At 33.5% G+C, this 21,122-nt stretch overlaps 1 protein-coding gene across 6 annotated transcripts in view; it reads left to right on the top strand.

Annotated features, from left to right (window-relative positions):
* The first annotated feature begins 1,202 nt into the window (after positions 1 to 1,202).
* The window catches only part of LOC133182164 (uncharacterized), a 63,488-nt gene continuing 43,568 nt past the window's right edge, over positions 1,203 to 21,122 (top strand). For 2 of the 6 annotated variants that reach the window (XM_061316902.1, XM_061316900.1), the window contains exons 1-8: positions 1,203 to 1,316; positions 8,233 to 8,287; positions 9,043 to 10,784; positions 10,949 to 11,049; positions 11,232 to 11,315; positions 19,008 to 19,292; positions 19,648 to 19,757; positions 20,140 to 20,167. In XM_061316902.1, the coding sequence (XP_061172886.1) occupies positions 9,058 to 10,784; positions 10,949 to 11,049; positions 11,232 to 11,315; positions 19,008 to 19,292; positions 19,648 to 19,757; positions 20,140 to 20,167 (2,335 nt within the window). In that variant the 5' untranslated portion in view covers positions 1,203 to 1,316; positions 8,233 to 8,287; positions 9,043 to 9,057. Of the gene's footprint in view, positions 1,317 to 8,232; positions 8,288 to 9,042; positions 10,785 to 10,948; positions 11,050 to 11,231; positions 11,316 to 19,007; positions 19,293 to 19,647; positions 19,758 to 20,136; positions 20,168 to 21,122 lie in introns of all 6 variants that reach the window. The other 4 variants (XM_061316901.1, XM_061316899.1, XM_061316904.1 and 1 more) reach the window with 3 other exon arrangements.

Genomic DNA, 21,122 nt, shown 5'->3' with positions numbered 1-21,122 from the left:
GGGGGGCACAACTATATTTTCAGTTGGGGGGGGGCACTATATCATCTTCCAAAAATTCCTTGAGAGGCAAAAAAAAAAAGAAAAAAAGAAGGTCATCAGACGTTATTATTGAGGGGCACAAGCATATAGTAGCTATGCTCTCTATAATATTCTATATATCGGCAAAATTATTTGGGGGGGGGGGGCACAGCCCCCCTCCCCCGGTTCTTACGGCCATGTCAGCTAATACACAGACTGTTGAAGAACGCGAAATTGTCGCCTATATACTTGCGATGCGCAGAAAAATAAGTATCACCACAAACTTAGGATGATCTTAGGATATGATTTATGTTGTCCTAAAGTTAGGACGAACTTATGACGAGGTCCTAGTAAGTAGAGATTTAGGAAAGCTTCGAGAAACTGACTTAAGGCTAAGATATTTCCTAAGACGTTCTTAGGACACATCACAGTCCTAAGATAGCTTCGTGAACTTGCCTACATTTGGTTTCTTAAAGTGAAACACAAACACGTCATGGATAATCTTAAGTTACTTGACTTTAAGATCAATAAATAAATAAATAAATAAATAAATAAATAAATAAATAAATAAATAAATAAATAAATAAATAAATAAATAAATAAATAAAATAATAAAATGAAAAAATGAAAAAAAGTATAATCATGGCTTATTATCTGAGAATTTAAAGGCTTTATTCAAAAAAATTGTTTGAAATTAGAATGGATAGTTTTTGGATGGAACATTATCAATGGAATAAAACGACTGTAGACAAAGTGAAATGGGGTCGAATAAACTATGCGCCCAGCAAAGATAAACACAAAACATCACCTTCATAATTAGCTAATATGAATATATTTTATCAACAAAGAAAACATGATATTGAACATCCAATAATAATAATATAATTTTCTATTTAAAAAACTTTTGCTCTCTTGTAGAGATAATAAAATTAAAGCCGGCTAAAAACGGTCAAAGAGAAATTATCAAAAATTCGGTGTTATAAATTAAGGACATTAATGCTATTCTTGAGTATGTGTGATAATTAATAATACGTAAATGAACATCAAAACAAATTGAAAATAAATCTTAAACATAAACACTGTGAAGTCAGATATTTCGGATAAACCTCTTCACTTCCTGTAAATATTATTTCGTCTGTTAGAGGGCAGCACTAGTAAATTCTGTAGAATGATGCGGCAACTGAAATGTTTTACCAGAAATTCCTTTTTAATCAGTGTGAGATTTGACACTTATTCTGTTCCAGTCATTCTTTCTCAAGCATAACTTGGATATTTGGGAGGATCAACTGAAATAAACGGTAAATATTGATGATGTCATATTGATAGTAAAAATATTGATTTTTATATGGTTATGTTCTGAATATTGATGACGAAGAGAATGAAAACAACAGAATTTTACATTGACTACTAATTTGATAATTATTTGCAAGTGTTAAACATGATTTATTGTCAAAATGGGCATGCAAATTCGGAACGATTCCTGATTTGCCTGTGAGTATAAGCAGCTGCTGTTTCCTACGTCCCTGATGACATGTGCGCTGCAGATTTCATTTTTGAGTGCATATTCATGATGTTGGCATATAAATGTTGATTAATTATAACCAATAATTAGGTTAATTTATTTCAACAACAATTCAACTACTGTGTGAATTTGGTTCTCTTTAATATTAAAAATGAGATGTTCTGATCTCTGTCCCAATGTTGCCCTTGTTAAGGACTTAACTGTACATGCCAATGTCCCATCTATAGACAACTTTCACATACTTAATAGTTATCTCTCTTTGTTTGTGTAACTCTCATTTTTCTCACTATATCTAATGATATCGTTTGCAACTCCCTTAAAGTATTTTAAACTTTCAAATGCTTTAGGACTATTTTGTACCGTTCCTGTATTGCCATATAGTATGGGGCATAAAACACATAATGAACCTATACATACTAGTGATGGGAATCGGTAAGAATTTCATAATCGATGATCAGACTACTGTAACAAACTAATTATCAATTATAATTGGACATTTATAAAGTCTGTCAATTTAGTTTATTAAATGGTAAGAATGGGTGAATAACTACTTTCTGTTGTGATCCAGCTGTAGTTAGAATAATCTAACTGTGTCTCGGGACAAGCCCTGGTCCGTAGGACAATATCATTTTAACGATGGAACATTATATCTAGTCCATCTGGTTCTTCGTTCATTTTGTAGAATCCAAAGTACGTCCATACCTGGAAATGAGCGTTGTTTGCCAGGTATGAATATAAAGTCTGTTCATCTGCACCATTACGATACACAAATAAGTTAATAGACAAGTCACGGCTGGTATATTCAGCTTAAAAACTATTATGCTTGTAAAATAAATTAATAACTCAATTAATTGGCATAAAAATTTTGTAATTGAGGGCTTGGATTATGCCAGCAATCGACTGATTTTCGATTATGATTGATGATTGGAACACCACTAATACATACAGATTTAATTTATATGCCCCATAAAATTAATAATATTGGTTAAACAGTGGGTTACACCATTTGACCCCATATTGACCCCACAAAAGGAATGTGAAAGTCGTCTATACTGATGAAGTTTAGACAATGACCAAAGTTTAATCCTTCAACTCAAATTATTGATCCACCTTCTGCAGATGATGTCACAATGTGTAGCCTGCATTTACTTTGTCTCATTATGTTATTTTTTCCAAACAATTTCTATGACTAATAAAAAAGTTATTTCATCAAACTTAGCTCCCAACCCCCAATACCTTGGGATCAAAATATTTTACTTTTTGGATAGTTCTTGGATAATTTTGACAAATCAAAGAAACCTCAGGCATATTTATGACCAAACAATAATCTGATGTCATATTCAAAGGGTGAAACATTTATTAAAATTTGTAAAATTTTAAAGGAACAGTAGGGTTGGATACCGTTAAGGATGAAACGGTACGATACCATACCGGTATTTTTGAAACGATACAGTATTTTTAACGATACGGTACTATGCATTGATGAATAAGAATGAGGGTTCATTTTATAACAAATGTGCTTTTACCATTCACTAACCTTTCAATGATATAATCAAAAGTGAGCTTATAAACTTTGTTCCATGCTTTTAAGATATAAAAATAGATATTCCTAATATTCAAATTACAAACATTTCATTTCAACTTTTCAATAAATAAATGATCAACAAAACAAATCAATTGAATCCCAAACAAATTAATTTGCACAAATCGGCTGACTGCTTCACCCGGTTGTCAGGACCACTGTTGTTTGGTCGCACTAAATGACAAAACATTAGATAATGGATAGATCACATTTTTGCGACATTTTACCTTTATAATTTACATTTATTATAAGTTTTTATCTGTAAAATTAAAATAAGATTCATGTGAATGTATTTTGATTTATAAAAAAAAATATACGTATTGATTTACCTCGAATATCGGCAGTCGAAAGTAAGTATCTTTCTAAGAATCCATTTCGTTACATGTAATTAGCCTACCCTTTCAAAGAGCGGAGAATTCGATTTTAGCAAGTTTGGAATGTTTATTTTTTAAATCAAATTGAACGAACTAAAATGTTTTAAAGATTAAGAAGTATCGTTATTAGTACCGGTATTAAATGAAATGGTATTTTACCGGTATTTTTGAAGTAACTATTCGGTACGGTATTGGTACCGAGTACCGGTATCCAACCTTAAGGAACAGTTATAAATGAAACAGATCAGTTTTAACAGAATAGTATATTGCCCTGGCTGAATTTTAGCAGACTTGTCGAAAGTTTGAAGTCATGAAAGACATTTGTTCTCACAAATTCAAATGTTCTCTCTGTCCAGATGAAGTTTTGTCAGATCAGATACATGTACCTTATTTTGATGCCAAGAAAGAAAAATATATAACTGCACCAAAATGCCTTTTATTATTTTCAACAGCCTTCAATCTCACAAGTTTCTTTTTTTAGGATGGAGAGTCTTTAGTCAAAGACATAAGTGACATGTTTTATGTCTTTGCTGTTACAAGTTTGATTGATCATTGTCACCAAAAATCCTTCTCGATCTCTTCTGTTTTTGTGACCATCTGTGCACCCTGATCTCGATCTTTTTAAATTTGTGTAACTCTCAATTTTTTTTCAAACGGTCATGTGGACCAGCATTTTCTTAAAAGTTGTCAGTCCAGACACATTTTTTAATGGCCTTGTCGACAGGACCGTCTGTTTTCAACAAGTCTGTTTTAGGGCCATAAGCTTGTAAAATATTTAAAATTAATGAAGTTAACATTTCTCTTTGTATGTATAAGATGTTATTACACAAGTATTGTTTGTTTCACTTTGTGAATAAAAAGAATACAATGCATTAATTGATTAATTTTAAGCCCTATCAATTCAGTGATTCCATAGCTGCAGAACTGTAGCTCTCTGCTTGAGAAAATTTGGACAGACAAAGCAGAGAGCTACAGATCCAAGCATTGTAAAAACCTTCGATTTACACCGCCGCTTTTTTGTCGCTCGCTTCGGCTATTATTTCTTGTAATTAATGCTTTCCCCTGCTTTAAAAGTGGTATCCAATAATTATCCATATATTTTACTCCTATTCCTGACACTTTATTTACCTTTCAACAGTTCCAGACGGCCGTAATATCAGTTTAAAAAATGCATTCCGACGTCGACGTTGGTGTCTTCCTAAAACAACACGCCCGAGTTTTATTTATCTCATTTCTTTTTTACATACATGTTGTATTCTAATCTTTATAGACAATATACATGATATTTAAACCTCCTGAAATTTTTATTTACATTTTCTTGACAAGTATATGTTCTTTGAATTACTTCTTTTCGCACAACCCCCAATAACATGGACGTCGGAATGGGAATTCTTTAAACCGACATTTCAAAACCATAAAGGGCTGTTTGAGACCGTTGAAAGGTAAATAAAGTATCAGGAATAGGAGTAAAATATATGGATAATTATTGGATACCACTTTTAAAGCAGGGGAAAGCATTAAATACAAGAAATAATAGCAGAAGTGAGCGACAAAAAAGCGGCGGTGTAAATCGAAGGTTTTTACAATGCTTGGATCTGTAGCTCTCTGCTTTGTCTGTCCTAATTTTCTCAAGGAGAGAGCTACAGTTCTGCAGCTAATGATTCCACTGACTGCATATCCCAACTTAATTAATATGAATATAGCATTGTCAAATCCAGTTCAGTGATTACATCATTACAAGTTTAATTCCACACTGACACACAATAATTTAAAATGTCTTAATAGCGTGTGCAGCAAGCGATGCAAAGCGCTGCTTGTGAAGCAAGCTCAGTAGACAAAAGTGTAAGAACAGAGAGAATTCGATTAAAATCTGTATATTTGTCAAGAAATTTTTCTGTGAATCCATCCCAGAATTATTTCACTACCAGGATTCCATGCCATAATGGCGAATAAACAGTTCTGCAGTTATCTTGTACGTATTATGACAGAGTTTGTGCAGAGAGCTTAAACGAAACAAAAATTAATTGCCTTCTGTTACAAAATTGCAAAAGACCTATTTTGACTCGTGCAGTTAAAGAAATGCAACTTGGATATAATGTCATGTGATGTCATAGTATAGTCTGTCTCGTGCATTTTGAAGAGGTGGATCAAAGTGTTTAAAGAGTAAACTATGCAAAAGTGTTTTATGGTATACAACAGCACTTGCCTCAACAGTGGCACCATAGACCTTTTGTTCATGCATGTTGAATACAGAGTTACCTACACTTTGCACCATCTCACTTCATCTTAATCAAGTCCACCAAGATACAAAGCAACAGCTAGCTGAAGATCTCCGTTTGTTTTGTTTACACTATCCATGTTAGTCTGCAGTGCTTCAAGCATGTAAATTGATTATGTAAATTGATATTGGCTAAGCAGTGTTTAAAAATTGATGAATTTGATTGAACCTTACCTGTGTAAATCATCAAAGAAGTACACTTACTATATTTTTTTTTATTATTCCTTGGAATTCAGGATTGGCAGGACAGATAAATTATAATAAAATGTGGCCTAATAAGCATTTAAAATATCACTTTTTTAGAAAAATTTTAATTGGAATTTTCAGTCTAATTTTAAATGTAAATTTTTATCTTGGAAAAAAAAAAAATAGAATTTTAATTCTAAAGCATTAAGATTATTATACTTGAGGTACATCACAATGGAATTCAATAACATAAGGGACAGAAGTATGATGAGGGTATATGAAATATTAGAAGGGTTTGTTGCAAACAATATTATGGATATTATAATGATGTAAGTCTGATCTTCAAAGTTTCTGTCTCCAGAGGCACTGACTTTTATGGCATGGATTTTGTTTTTAGTTCACCTATAAGCTGTAAGTCAAGGGAGCTTTTCTGAACACCCATTTGCTGACACTGACTTTTATGGCATGGATTTTGTTTTTAGTTCACCTATAAGCTGTAAGTCAAGGGAGCTTTTCTGAACACCCATTTGCTGACACTGACTTTCATGGCATGGATTTTGTTTTTAGTTCACCTATAAGCTGTAAGTCAAGGGAGCTTTTCTGAACACCCATTTGCTGACACTGACTATCTAGCCGTACCTTTCATTCATCTGTAAACTTCACACAGTTTCAACAACTTCTTAGCTTCTAACAACTATTTCAACTAAACTTGCCACAAAGTATGTTTAGGTGAAGAGGATTCAGATTTGTTTAAATGAAAGACCACACAGTAATTCTAATAATTTAAATAATTTTGCAGCTAACATTCTTGTATCTCCATACCATTATCTCTCTCTCTCTCTATATATATATTGATATATATCCTGTAAACCAACTTTTTTTGGCATGCGAGAAATATCCGTGAGTTTTGCGACCTACTTTAAGTCACAAATATTAATCGCCGCGAACCATTTATTTTGCTTTGTATTTGTAGAGAATGTTTCCTTAGTCGCGGATTTGATTTTAAAGGGACTAATCATGAATAAAAGATGACGTGAATAATTGTTGGTTTACAGTATACAGTATTACCAGGAGTTTCAATGAAATAGGATATCAATTCATTCAGTGTCATGGAAGCTAGAAGTCCAGTACGGTAAGAGGTGTCGTCAGCAATGTCTATAAAAGAATTCACTATACACTCGTCAGGTCAAGATAATGGAAAGCATTAGCATCTGAGCATTGTGATAAATTAACCTGAACTATTTTAAACCCCTCTGTCAGACAGTGCTTGTTGCTTCAGAAGTTATTGATGAAGTTTGTCCTGGCTTTCAAATTTGGCTTTCAAATTTGCCATGTTCTGTAATTTAATAGCGCACTAATCATGATAATTCTAGAAAATGCAGCAGGCTTATAGTTTGCCTTAGAAATCAATAAACAAGTTGGGAAAGTGGACACAAAGCTTGGATGACTTGGATGGCTATGGAAACTGTCATTGAGGACAGCTTCTGATTATTTTGTTTCAGTGTCAACAGATATTTATGTCTATAATTCCTTGCTACTGAAATTTCTTGTTTTCAACAAAAGTCAGAACTACAATTTGGTGCAAAGACATAATTTTTTTTGTATTAGAAGTTATTGTGATTTATATTGACACTTGAAAACACAAACTGAACTAGAAACTCTATCACTAATGAAATTACTTAATTCTGCTTGTTTGATTTAAGAGTGACTTCAATCATTTAATAATAAAATCTTCCATTTTTGGCGTTTGGCCAAGGAAAGACTGCATACTGTAGATTCCTTATTTTACGCGAGTACTTAATATCGTGAAATGGCCCTTAGACAACAAATTGCAAGAAGTATAATTCGCGAGTGGCCACTTGATTAAGATATTTTTTATGGATTTCAGTACCACAAAAATTAAAGCGAGTAATTTTATTTCGTGAGTGATTCTTCTCGCGTAATTACGCGATAATTAATTCCTCGTATATATATTTAGGAATCTACAGTATATATAAATAAATGCAAAATTTAAATTTCGATTATATATTACTTGTTCTTGCTTGAATAATTTGTACTGTCATTGCTTGAATAATTAATACTGAAAAATAAAGCTTGAACTACATACCATAATTTTCTAAAGTGCTGATACAATATGTATAATTAATTAAACCAAAGTGATGTCTGTCTTTCATCATATAATTGATGTTAGTTCATTGGGTGAAAAGCTGCTCCTTTTAACATCAAATTTTACGAAAGTAGATGATACAGATTTTTTTTTCTCTCTCTCCAGAAATTATGGTCAGGGTGTTCTACAGATGAACAACTGGTTCAGCCTCTATTTCCTGGTATGTATATTCTGTTTGGATGCCTTAATCAGGTTGCTGGTATTAGACCATTCTGAGATCTCGCAGAACTCCTTTGAGCTTTGATATAACTCATGTGAAAGAATTCTGAATGTATGCATGTTTTAAAGCAGTGAATGGGCTGCAGTAAAAGAGAAGAGATTTAAAACCATTTCATAGATAATTACATATATTTTTCAACACAGAAATCAGTATGTTTTTGCATATCATATGCATTCATGTTTATATAGGTTTATAGATGTTCAGAGATATAAAGTGCTTGATAAAAATGTGTGCTTTTGGTAGATCATGTATTCATGTTCTACTAGTTTTTCAGACCATAAACTTATCTCACCCTGTATATGTATCTAGATGTTTATACAAATGTCTGAAGTACTTCAAAATTATTCATGAAAGAGAATAAAATGGTTAAACCTTCCATATGCCATGATAATAATAATAATTTAAATTGTAAGTGTAGCCATGTAAAAGGTTGATTAAGAGAAAAAACACCTGTATTACATTCTTGTGCATAAGTAAATCAATTATTAAAAACATTAATGGAGAACAACGTAAGTACTTATAATTCAACTAAAGTAATGACTCATTGTATCCTTCAAGTGCTGTTGCATAGAGTTAAATGTTGCAAAATTATTGATTGCCCTGAAATGATAAGAGAAAAAGAGTACAAGAGACCAGTAGACCAGCACTTGTACTGGTAGACCATTTTCTGATCCACATTGATTTCTTTCTTGAAGGTGTGATTCAGCATTATGTCTGATATTGAGGATGAGATCAACTTGGATGATGTAAAGCCTGAGCCATCAGAACCATATTTAGCAGAGGGAGCGTGTGGAGGAGACCCTCCAGGGAGACCATTCTCTCCCCGCAGTGACAATTTTAGTCTGGAGGTGCAGTTTGAGGAGGAGAGTACAAGGCACCCCAGTGAGATCAGTACCCTTTCTTATCAGAATCTGCTGGAGGAGGGTGAGGGGAGTGGTGTGGTTTTATCTCGTCAGGAGAGTGAGGAAAGTACAGATTCAACACCTGATGATTTTGTGGAATTCCCAAGAGACATTACCCTAGACTGTGATATTAAGGATGTACCAAGTGCAATATCATCCAAAAGTAAGCTTGATGCCTGTGAGGAGTTTGTGATGAATGAAAGGCTTGATGTTATGGTGACAAAAGATGATTCAGATCAAATCAGTAACCAACCTGTTGTAGGAAGTGAAAGTGAAAGTAGTTTTGTGCAGACTGAGAAGGCAAAGGAGGGTCTACCTAAGGATCAGGTAGTTATCAAAAGAAATAGTTTAGAAATTCGAAATAATATTCCAGTGATGGGGGAAGTCAAAAGTTATGAAAAAGATATTGACAGTGTAATTTTTAGTGTTCAGGGGGCAAAGCCTAAGATTAGGTCAGGGAAACAGTCTCCAGGTTTGGCATGTAGGATAGGGGAGGGATCAACAGGGAGTGGGAGTGACAGAGAAGGATCTGTTGGGAGTGGGAAAGAAGGATCAAGTGCTGAGAGAGATTTGGATAAGTCAGTTCATAATCGCTTGATCAAATCAGCTGACAATTCAAGTAACACAAGCGATGGAAATCGAACTGAAGACACAATAGAAGAAGAGGAAGTTGTTCAATTGGTGAAAATAGCCAATGTGAGACCCCATTGTTTTATACAACCACATGTGCAAGAAAGTGAGGAAGATTTAGTTATTGAGGCCAAAAATGTGAAACAAATTGAAAAGCAGGAAACTGTTGTGAACAAATTATCTTCCCCTGGAAATGAAGTTGAAAATGAATATGACTATGTGAAATATGCTAGAGTTCAAGATGGGGACTCTTATGTAGGAATGAGATTGGCCTATTCTAGTGCAGAAGAAGCCAAGAAAAATGGTATGACACTAAGTGGATTTTCAAATGTGGATGACTTCTCGAGAGAAAATTCACCTGAGAAAACGTTGTGTCTACAAAAAATGGATTACCCAAATGCAATACAGAATGTAAATGAGGATATGTTAACTGAGATTCCCCTAGACACAGCAGATAGTCCCCTTATTGAGAAGCAGGCCTTCTCCTTGTCCCCAGAAAATACAGAATGTGACAGTGTGGAAGTTGAGAGTATCATTTCTGAGGGTGAGAAGAACAGCATTGGAATGCCTATGGTAGAGGATGGGTTATCCAGCAGTCAGACCAGTGATACCGAGGAGGGTCCGTCATCAAACAATGTCTACAAATCACCAACAGCAAGGCTACGCTCAAAGCAGAAAGCAGACTTAGACCAGGAATTAGAAAACCTGGACAGAGAATATGGCATCAAGGAAAAGAGTAAGCCAAAGGAAATGGACACAAAAGCTATCATGGAAGACCTGAAATCCAAAAGAGAAGCATTAGACACTGCCATAGCTGATATTAAGACAGCCATTCAACAGAGCAAGACTACCACACAACCTTACAAAGATGATACAGATGAAGATGAACCTGTTTGGGTCAAACGGTAAAGTAATGGCTGTACAAAACTTAATTTATTAATATGGTTTATGTTATTAAATATCTGAGAAATGAAGGGTTAATGTGTAAGTGAGTTATACTTTGATAGATTTAGAACAGTATGTTTGTGTTACATCTAGATGTTACTGTATTTCTCTGTCTTTTTTGCAGAGAGGAGTCTCATCTTGATAAAAAACAAAATTTAGAGAGTGTGCAGGAAAAGCTTACTAGACTCCAGCATGAGGACACAAAACTCAGAGAGGAGGAAAAGGGTAATATATGTGTCTCAACATGTAAGCAGTTTACATATGCAATACAAATACATGTATATCAATTGAATTTCCAGAGGTTGAAATGTATGAACATTTCAGAAAAAAATTGTTGAAAATATTTCTTTAACTTCTAAGAGAAAAGTACATTTCTTGAAGGAAAATGCATTGTTTGTTTTAAACAGTTTTTCAGATGGAGAATGAGAAAGACAAACTGTTGGAGAACCAGTATAGCAAGAATGATGGGAAGAAGTATCAGGTTCCTAGAGGTATGGCAGATTGCTGTCACAGACATTTATTCTAATTGATAATTATGTGCTTAGCACCGGTGTTGCTCAGATACATTTATAGAAATGTAAGAACCTACGGTAAAAAGTACATTGCATTTAAAGGAAAATTCATTCAGTTGTCATAGGAGAAAAATACGTACAAGATTAAGGCCCACTTTTTGCTATCAATAAAGAGATCCCTTATTTCAATCAAATGATAGATTCAATAAGTTCATCATTTTAATGATGATAATTCTGACAGATTAATTTCTTTTTAAGGTAACAATTTCTCTGACTTCACAAAGAACGTTTTTATCAAATACACGAACAAAATTTTGGATAAACAAGACTTACCATGTTGATATGAGTATAGGTGACTCTTTACAGCTCAAACTTTTATTTCTCAAAGTTCTTGGATCTTTCGAAGTGAGTCTCTGATCCTGATATTTTATCCTATGTAACTAAGCAAAATGACATGTTTTCTTGATCTCTCAATCTCTTGCAACCCTTGGTCTCACAAAGTCAAATTGCACTTGTTTATTTGGTCTGAACAGAATGTATCATGAGTTAGGGACAATGTGGAAATGTCACAAGGATAAAAAATGATTTAAAAAACGGTGGTAATGCAGACCTGTCTTTAATTCATGTAATGCAGCATTTTTAGAAGTTTATGCTTGACAGATTCTCTTAATCTCAGGGCTCTCACACCAGTTTTTGGGACTGGGGCCGGGACCGTGAAAACTGGGAAAATTATCGACCTTTTGAGGAAATTTGGGAAAATCATAGCTAGACAATATCCATTAAAATCATTATATATTGAGTTACTGGTGGTTGTTATCAATTAAATTTCTGTTTTGTAATATAGAGAAATATGAATAACAAGTTTAGTAACCACACATTTTACTACATGTTCTTTAATATTTGATGAAGTGACCAATTGGGAAAATTAAAACATTAAATTGGGGAAAAAGGTACCTTTTTTGAATTGGGAATGGGGCCTTTAAACGGCCCCAATTATAGAGAATCGAGAGCCCTGAATCTAAAGGTGTGCCATAGTTCTGATCTGAAAAGTGAACTTGTGTCAGAGCAATACCTTTGTAATGCAAAAAAAAAAAAAAAAAAAATACATGTAGTAACTTTTACTTGATACATGGATTGGTTTGTCAAAATCCAAATCCTAGATCATTTGCACAAGGTCATACTATTAGACAAAAGTACAGGTATTTCTTATCTTGGCTATGACTTTGTAATGTAGAAATTATAGAAGCTCATAGTCTAACATACTTTCCTGACAGCATTGAAATGTGACTTGATCCTGAGTCAAGGTCATTTGGATAAGTTTACAGGATTTGGATGTGTGAAGTTTTTCCTTGACATAATTTGTAAATCCAAGAAAATAGAAACTTTTACTTGACACAAATGTTGCTTGTTGTAAGACAATGTGTGACACTTTTAAACTATAATTTACAAATTTTGTGTTCAAAGTCACGTGATGTGGCATTGTTGGTATATGAAAATTGCTGAGTTCTGCTCTTATGAGTGTGCCTTTCCTGAGTAAGTGTCATTGGAAAAAGTCTGATTTATGAATTTTATCTTTAAAATATTTAATCAAATATATAAAGGGTTTTAAACAAACTTAATGAATTTTAGATGTAGAAATTTTGTTGATTTAATACTTCAGTCATATCTGTTTTTAGCTGCACACTATAGTGTTACATACATTCAAAAAATTGTAGCATGTCAGTCTCATTTCATTGAAATGCAGATGTTGTATTCTAATAGATAGTATAAATAAAGAATTAATAATTATAGATGTCATCGTAGCAATAAATAGTTTATAATAATACTAACAAAGTATTGAGATTAGTACTAAATCATATATTAGTAGTTTTGATCATACAAAATACAGTATGTATATAATTATATCTGTATGCTATGCACAGGTGAGCATTTTTCAGGTATATTATCAAAACACTAACTTAGCATGAACATAAAATTATATTGAAATGTAAAAAAAATGGACAGATCAATGTTGGAATAATAATATCTTATATACATGTACTACAGTGTACCTTCTTGCATGAAACTGAATACAATGTATTTGTGTAATGTATTATTAAGTAAATCTGGAAGTAGTTTGGCTATTTTAAATAAGGATCAGCTTTTCTGTACTGATAAGAGTCAAATGCCTGCACTCAGAGAGATGCCCTAATGCCTTTCATTTACTTTTTCATCTCAAAATCATATCTTTCACACTATCAAGCCTAGGGCCATCAAATCTTAGTGATTGATGCATCTTGGGAGGAAGGTGTGTCACAACCCAAAAATAGGTCACTGTGACCTCATTTGGGAATGATATGTTTCACATAATTAGATAGTGTCCAGATCCTGAAATCCAGAATCGTCAGACCTTGCAAGTTGTATCTTGGGGTTTGCCTGAGTGAGTCACAGTGACATACAACTTCAAGCTGATTGAAAACTTTAAAATTGATTTTTTTTAATGATGCATTGTAAAACATTACAATTTGGCATCTGAAATTATATGACAATACTAAACTTGAGTGTTTAAATTTCATCTCTTTAAAGCATCATTTATTAGAGATATGACTATTGAAATTTTAAAGTGTATTGTAACTGAATTACTCAATTTTGATCATGCTCCGTAATTCCATTTTGCAGTTTTAAATTTTAGTTAATTAGCTCTTCTGAGCCAAAGGCTCAAAGAGCTAATGCTATGGCCATTTGTGCAGCGTGCGGTGTGCGTAAACTTTTTAGAATATGGGCCATAACTCAAGAACCCCTTGGCCAATTATTGTCAAATTTGTCACAGGGTATCCTTGGCCCAATGCCTCTCGTTTATGATAAATCTAGGGTTGTGACCCTTAAACAAGGGGAGATAATTAGGAAAATAGAAACAAAAGTACTGGTTGCTAAAAAATCTTCTTCTCAAGAACCACTGGTCAGATTATCACCAAACTTACACAAAAGGATGAGGATATGTTGTAGATTAAAATTTGCACGGGGATTTACCCTGGGACAAAGGGCCTGGTCTCAAGGTCACTTCAAAGTTGACCAAAATTTACATTTTATTAAAATGTTGATATTTTGCTTACTATAAGGACTAGGATCATCAAATCTTGTCAATTGATAAATCTAAGGACCTCATATCATGTTGACTCAAAAGTAGGTCATGGTGACCTACTTTTTAAAATTTTGTGGCCATTCTTTTTCAAAATGATTTAGAGGCATATTTTGAACAATTTAAGGCCTATGATCTTCAAACTTTGTCAGTTGATGCATCTTGGGTTCTTGGAGTACATCAACTAAAAAGTAGGTCACCTTGACCTACTTTTTGAATTTTATGGCTAATCTTTTTCAAAACAATTAAGGTCATTAATTCCAATACCAAGAGGGTTAGAATCATTAAATCTTGTAAGATGATGCATCTTGGGGCCATAAAACATATTTATTAAAAAGTAGGTCACAGTGACCTAGTTTTTGAACTTTGCAGGCATTAGATTTCAAAGCAATTTAGAGGCATAATTTGGACATTTTAAGGCCTATGATCATAAAACTTTGTAAGTTGATGCATCTTGGGTCCCCCAAAAACGTTAACTGAAAAGTAGGTCACCGTGACCTACTTTTCAATTTATATGACTATAATTAAATATTTCAGGTACTAATTGGCTAAGAATCATCAATCTTTGTCAGTTGATGCATCTTGGGTCTTCAGAGTAGGTCGACTGAAAAGTAGGTCACTGTGACCTACTTGTGAAAATTTATGGCTTTAATTAAATATTTCGGGTACTAATTGGCTTAGAATCATCAAACTTTGTCAGTTGATGCATCTTGGGTCCTCGGAGTACAACAACTGAAAAGTAGGTCACTGTGACCTACTTGTGAAAATTTATGGCTGTATTTAATATTTTTGGATACTGTTTGGCTCAGAATCATCAAAATTTGTCAGTTGATATATCTTGGGTCCTGGCAGTAGGTTGACTGAAAAGTAGGTCACCGTGACCTACTTTTCAATTTATATGACTATAATTAAATATTTTTGGTACTAATTGGCTAAGAATCATCAAACTTTGTCAGTTGATGCATTTTGGGTCTTCGGAGTAGTTCAACTGTAAAGAAGGTCACCATGACCTACTTTTGAAAATTTATGGATTTAATTAAATATTTCAGGTACTAATTGGCATAGAATCATCAAACTTTGTCAGTTGATGCATCTTGGGTCTGCAGAGTTAGTCGACTAAAAAGGAGGTCACTGTGACCTATTTTTGAAATTTTATGGCTTTATTTGAATATATCAGGTACTTATTGACATAGAATCATCAAACTTTGTCAGTTGATGCATCTTGGGTCCTCAAAGTATGTCATCTTAAAAGTAGGTCACTATGACCTACTTTTGAAATTTTATGGTTACAATTTTAAAATTATTTTAGGTATTAATTGGCTTAGAATCATCAAACTTAGTTGATGCATCTTGGGTCCTCAGGAAATGACAAGTGATAAGTAGGTCACCATGACCAACTCTCAGGTACTAATTGGCTGAGAATCATCTTGGGTTCTCAGTGTTTCATCTAAAATGTAGGTCATGATGACCTACCTTTGGAATTTCAAGGCTTTATCTAATTATACAGGATACTTAGAGGCTTCAAATAGAAGTGATAGGTTGTACAGTTTATCAGAAGAGCGATTCAAGGGCCTTGGGCCTCTTGTTTTTATATTACGATATGTTTGAATTTTGTTGTTCAAATTCATTATATATAAAAGTTATGACAAAAGTCTTAAGTTTTTTTGAATGACTCTCATGCATCCCCACAAACAATAACTTTGTCCAGACATGACTTTACGGAATCTTTTTTGTATAAAAGTGATAGCCACAAAATTACAACCCCACGAACTAGTAAAATTTTTAATGTCCATGAATATTTACCCCCATGAATTAAAATGATTCCAGGTAATCATAGTTTGGGACCTTGAATCATTGGAATCATTGAATCTTAGGGGGAGGAGGGATATCACACCCAAAGTAGGATACTCATGACCTCATTTTGGAATCAGAATTTTTGAGAGTCATATCTTGCAAAGTCTGAGACTAGAGTCATGAAACCTTGTCAATGATGCATCTTTGGGATAGAGGTTTGTCGACACCCTAATATAAGTTACTCTGCATTCATGTCTGGATCATATCTTGCAAAGTTTCACCAATCCTTGTCAGATGATATATATAAAGAATTGTGTATCAAGACTCAGAAGTAATTTATGATTTCTTTTTTTTAATTCTTATACCCTTCAGTTGAGAGACATATTGGTTTTTGTTTGCTCACCTGAGCTGAAGGCTCAAGTGAGCTTTTCTGATCAAAATTTGTTTGCTGTTTGTTGTCATCTGCGTTGTCAACTTTTTAACATTTTGTCTTTTCCAAAATTGCTAGGCCAATTTCAACCAAACTTGCCACACAGCATCCTTGGGTGAAGGGAATTTAAGTTTGTTCAAATGAAGGCCACACCCCTTTTCAAGGGGAGATAATTAGGGATTAAAGAGAATTAAATGGCAACTTTCAAATGTCTTCTCAAGAACCACTGGGCCAGAAAAGATGAAACTTATTGAAAGCTTCATTACATATTTAGATGTAAATTTGTTGAAATCATGACCTCCTGGGATAGAATGGGGCAACAATAGACAATCAAGTTTTTTATATAGGAATTTATAGGAAGAATCTTTGAAAATCTTCTTAAGAAAACACTGGGCCAGAAGGGTTGAAACTTACATGAAAGCTTCATTACATAATGTAGATTCAAGTTTGTTCAGATCTTGACCCTCATGGGTAGGATGAGGCCACAACAGACAATCAAAGTTTTACACAAGAATTTATAGGAAACAATCTTCAAAATCTTTTTCTCAAGAACAGCGAAGACATGATTAGTGGTATTGATAAGGAAGCATCCTTAGGTATTGTAGATTCAAATTTCTTCAAATCATGACCCCAATGGGTAGAGTTGGGCCATAATGGGGGATCACAGTTTAACAAAGGAATCAAAAGGGAAAAAAATCTTTTAAAAAGTCTTCTTCAGAGTAGTACAGGCATGATAATGTTTATTGATATGAAAGCATCCTCAGTGAAGTAGATTCAAATTTGTTCAAATCATACCCCCTTAGGATAGGGTGGGGCCACAGTGAAAGATTAAAATTTACGTAGGAAATATAGGAAATAGTCTTCAAAAGTCTTTCTCTTCAAGAATATTAGAGGCTTGGTTAGTCATATTGATATGGAAGCATCCTCAGGAGTGTAGATTCAAGTTTATTCAAATCATGGTCCCCCGGGGTAGGGTGGTTCCACAACAGGCAATTAAAGTTTTACAAAGGAATATATAGTGAATAAATCTTCTGAATGAAGAACGGCAGGGCCATATAATAACTCAGGTGAGTGTTGTGGCTCATGGACCACTTGCTGGATTTCTTTTCTTGATATTTTTCTCTAAATATTATGCTGGCCGTAACTTAGGAAATCTCTGAATATTTTACTTCATACTTTGAACATGGAAAGATTAAATTAGGAAGGGGTGCTTCCCATTTTAATTTTTGACCTTGACACATTTTTTGCATCAAATATTGCCCATACCAAAATGTGAGAACCCTTTGAAATTAGGACATCAAATAAAAAAAAAATGGCCTCAACTTAAGAACCCTTTGAGTTTAACATTTAGACTGGGAACAAAGAACAATGAAATTAAGATAAGATGCACTGCATCAAAAATTTGACCCATTTCTTCAATCAAGTGTAAAATGGAATAAAAAAATTCAGGCTATAATGTTAGAATGCCTTGACATTGAGACCTTGAATTTTTAACATAAAAAGATGAGATAAAGATGAAATGCAATGAATGTATTAAAATATTTTACGTTGACAAATTTTTAAATGAAATTCAAATTAAAACAATTGTTTGGACCATAACTTCAGAACCCTTTGACTTTTAGACTTGGAACAGAGAACAATGAGATTAATATAAGATGCACAAAATCAAAAATTTGAACTTGACCCTTTCATTAAAAACTACAGGCCATAACTTCAGAACCTTTTAACATTGGAACCATGAATAGATGAGATTGAAGGTGAAAAAAAAAGATCAATCTATTTTGTGAAATAGATCTATTTTGTAAAATATATGAAAAGCTAGAAAAGGAGTCAGGTACACATTTTAAGATAATAAACCATATCAATTGCATAAAAAAATTCAAATGTACTCTTCATCATTATTAAAAAAAAAAACCCCATTATTTTGAGGTAAATTATTATTCTTGTCATCTGTAAACAATTTTTCAGATTGCTACACTTGCTACAGTTTTCGTCTGATGTAAATAAAATTTATAAAACTTTGTTCATCATAATATTTAATTTTGATTTTGAAGAATGGTTTATTAAGCAAAAAAAAAAAAAAATGAATTCAGTTTCACTGTGAAGCTCCTCATAGCCACCTTAAATTCATATATGAATTACAGAATGGAATACATAGACAATGATACATTACAATTCTACTGAGATCAAGCTTCAAATGAGAATGTTCATACATGTATTACATGTAGACATGCATTTTATGTTACCTTGTGTTTCATGTAATTTTAACTATATAAACGCATGTTGTATGAGTTCATTCTAGTGCATGCTTTCAACTCTTTTGTTCTAGGTTATGATTCGGATGATGATGAAGAAGGAGTACAATATACACGCAACATACAAGGCAAAAAATATGCGTCCCTCCCCCGCGATGATTCATTTGATCATGGACGCTCTAGACAAGTGGCTGTTAACGGCTCTAGCCATAATCAAATGCAAAGTGACTGTAGCTCAGATTCAAATGAATATAACTACTCAAAGCGCAATCGACTTAATTCTGAGTCTGACACTGATGACTATGGCAGTGATGTTGAGGCGCCCTCTAAAACGTCATATGTCAAGCAAAAGCCAGGAGGTATTCCGAAAGTTTTCAAGTCCAAAACAATTGTATATGTTGTATCTTTGGGTATTTTATTTGGTATTTAATTGGATGCTTACTTTCTTCTTTGGTTATGTATTCACATGATGTAATTTTTTTTCAACTTGAAAGAAAGCTTGAACTTGGAATGGCCTGCTATAAAACTGACATGATAAATGTTGTTAAAAAAAATGATGACTACTTTTGAGTGCATGTCCTTGCATCTAATGTAATGAAATAAATCGTGCTGTATGATATGAACATGCATGAAGTCTAAAGATGAAAAAAAAAATATTTTGAAATGTCCTTAACCATTTTTGACCTGTAAATAAGCCTTGGATATTTCTTGTAGACTTTGATACAGATGAGGAGACAGATGTTTTGTTACAAAAACAATATCAGAAAGACAGTCAGGTAGACATTCCAGAATTAACTCAGCCCCCAGTTAATAGAAGTGCTCAGGTGAGTTCATGATAAATTTATACAAGTAAGGAGTACCTTTTTTTTCCTTAAAGCTTCAGAGTGTAAGAGGATTCAAATAATCATAGCTTCTGAAGACATAAGGGAATTTTATAAAATGTCGGAACATCCTTTAATAATAGCACAAAGAATATGCTGGTCTTTAGACATGATGATGACTATCACTCGGAGAATTGGATATATATCCATTATTGGTTACTCTTCTCCAAAAAAGGGAGTTATCTGTACAATTAGAGTGAATCATTCAGTTGTATTATATGAAATGTAATGATAGTAATGATTTGTATTATAAAATGGTCTGTATTTTTTGCACATACTATGTCTTAAGTGTGTGTGTGCTGAACAGATTGATTCATTTCAGCAGGAAGAAAGAAGAACTAAGGCTAAAGAAGGTGAGAGTGAGTCATGTAAGCTATCAATTTCATATTAAATGACTGGTGTTTTTTTTAAAGCTAGCAGTGTTAGCACAGGCAGGCAGTGTATTTATGTAGTAGCTGCTAGATTCTTTGCCTCCTCAGGTAAGAGATTTTCTAAAAGGGCAATAACTCACTTCACAATCTGACACTGCTGATTAGTCTTTTTAGATGTTGTCCCCACCATGTTAAAAATTGTATTGCTAGGGGGTCTAAATAGGGAAATTAAGACGGCAAACTTTCAAGGCATATGGATTTAATAGAAAAGTAATTGACAAAATTTAAAGATATTTTTGAAAATTAAATGATTTTGTCATAAAATGAGGAGTTTTGAAATAATATTTTATAAATGATCTAGAGTTAGGATGTGTTTCGGCTAATGAGTGGAAGGTCATATGTTCAAAAATGAGCAGCTGTTCATTTGAAGAATGCTATACATTAAACATTTTACTCTTAGGTTTCTTAGAAAAGACCTTAAAAATCTTAAAATCAGTATTTAACAAGAGACTCATGGGCTACAATGCACATGTGAGTCTAACCGAGAGATGTTTAGCTCACCTGAACTAAAAGCTCAAGTGAGCTTTTCTGATCACTTGTCCATTGTCCATCTGTACATGCTTAAACTTTTCACATTTTTTAACTTCTTAAGAACCACTGGGCCACAGAGAGATGACACGTGATAGACCACAGACATTTGCCAGATACCCTTTGATCAGAAAAGCTCATTTGAGCCTTCTGCTTTGGTGAGCAATAAACCCTTTGAGAGGGGCAAACAGGGATGTGGTACTATACTAGCAAAATTTTGGTTCTATTATTTTTTCCCCACCCCTTAGAATATTTATACCCCCACAAACGAAGTTTGGGGGTATATAGGAATAACGCTGTCTCTCAGTCTAGCTGTCAGTCTATGTAATAATATCCAGCCCATGACTTT

This window comes from Saccostrea echinata, unplaced genomic scaffold, assembly GCF_033153115.1.
Source record: "Saccostrea echinata isolate AGI-Se365-2 ecotype Australia unplaced genomic scaffold, CSIRO_AGI_Sech_v1 ptg000009l, whole genome shotgun sequence".
In the NCBI taxonomy this organism is placed as follows: domain Eukaryota; kingdom Metazoa; phylum Mollusca; class Bivalvia; order Ostreida; family Ostreidae; genus Saccostrea; species Saccostrea echinata.
Note: the sequence above shows the minus strand (reverse complement) of the source record. Positions and strands in the feature narration are given on the sequence as shown.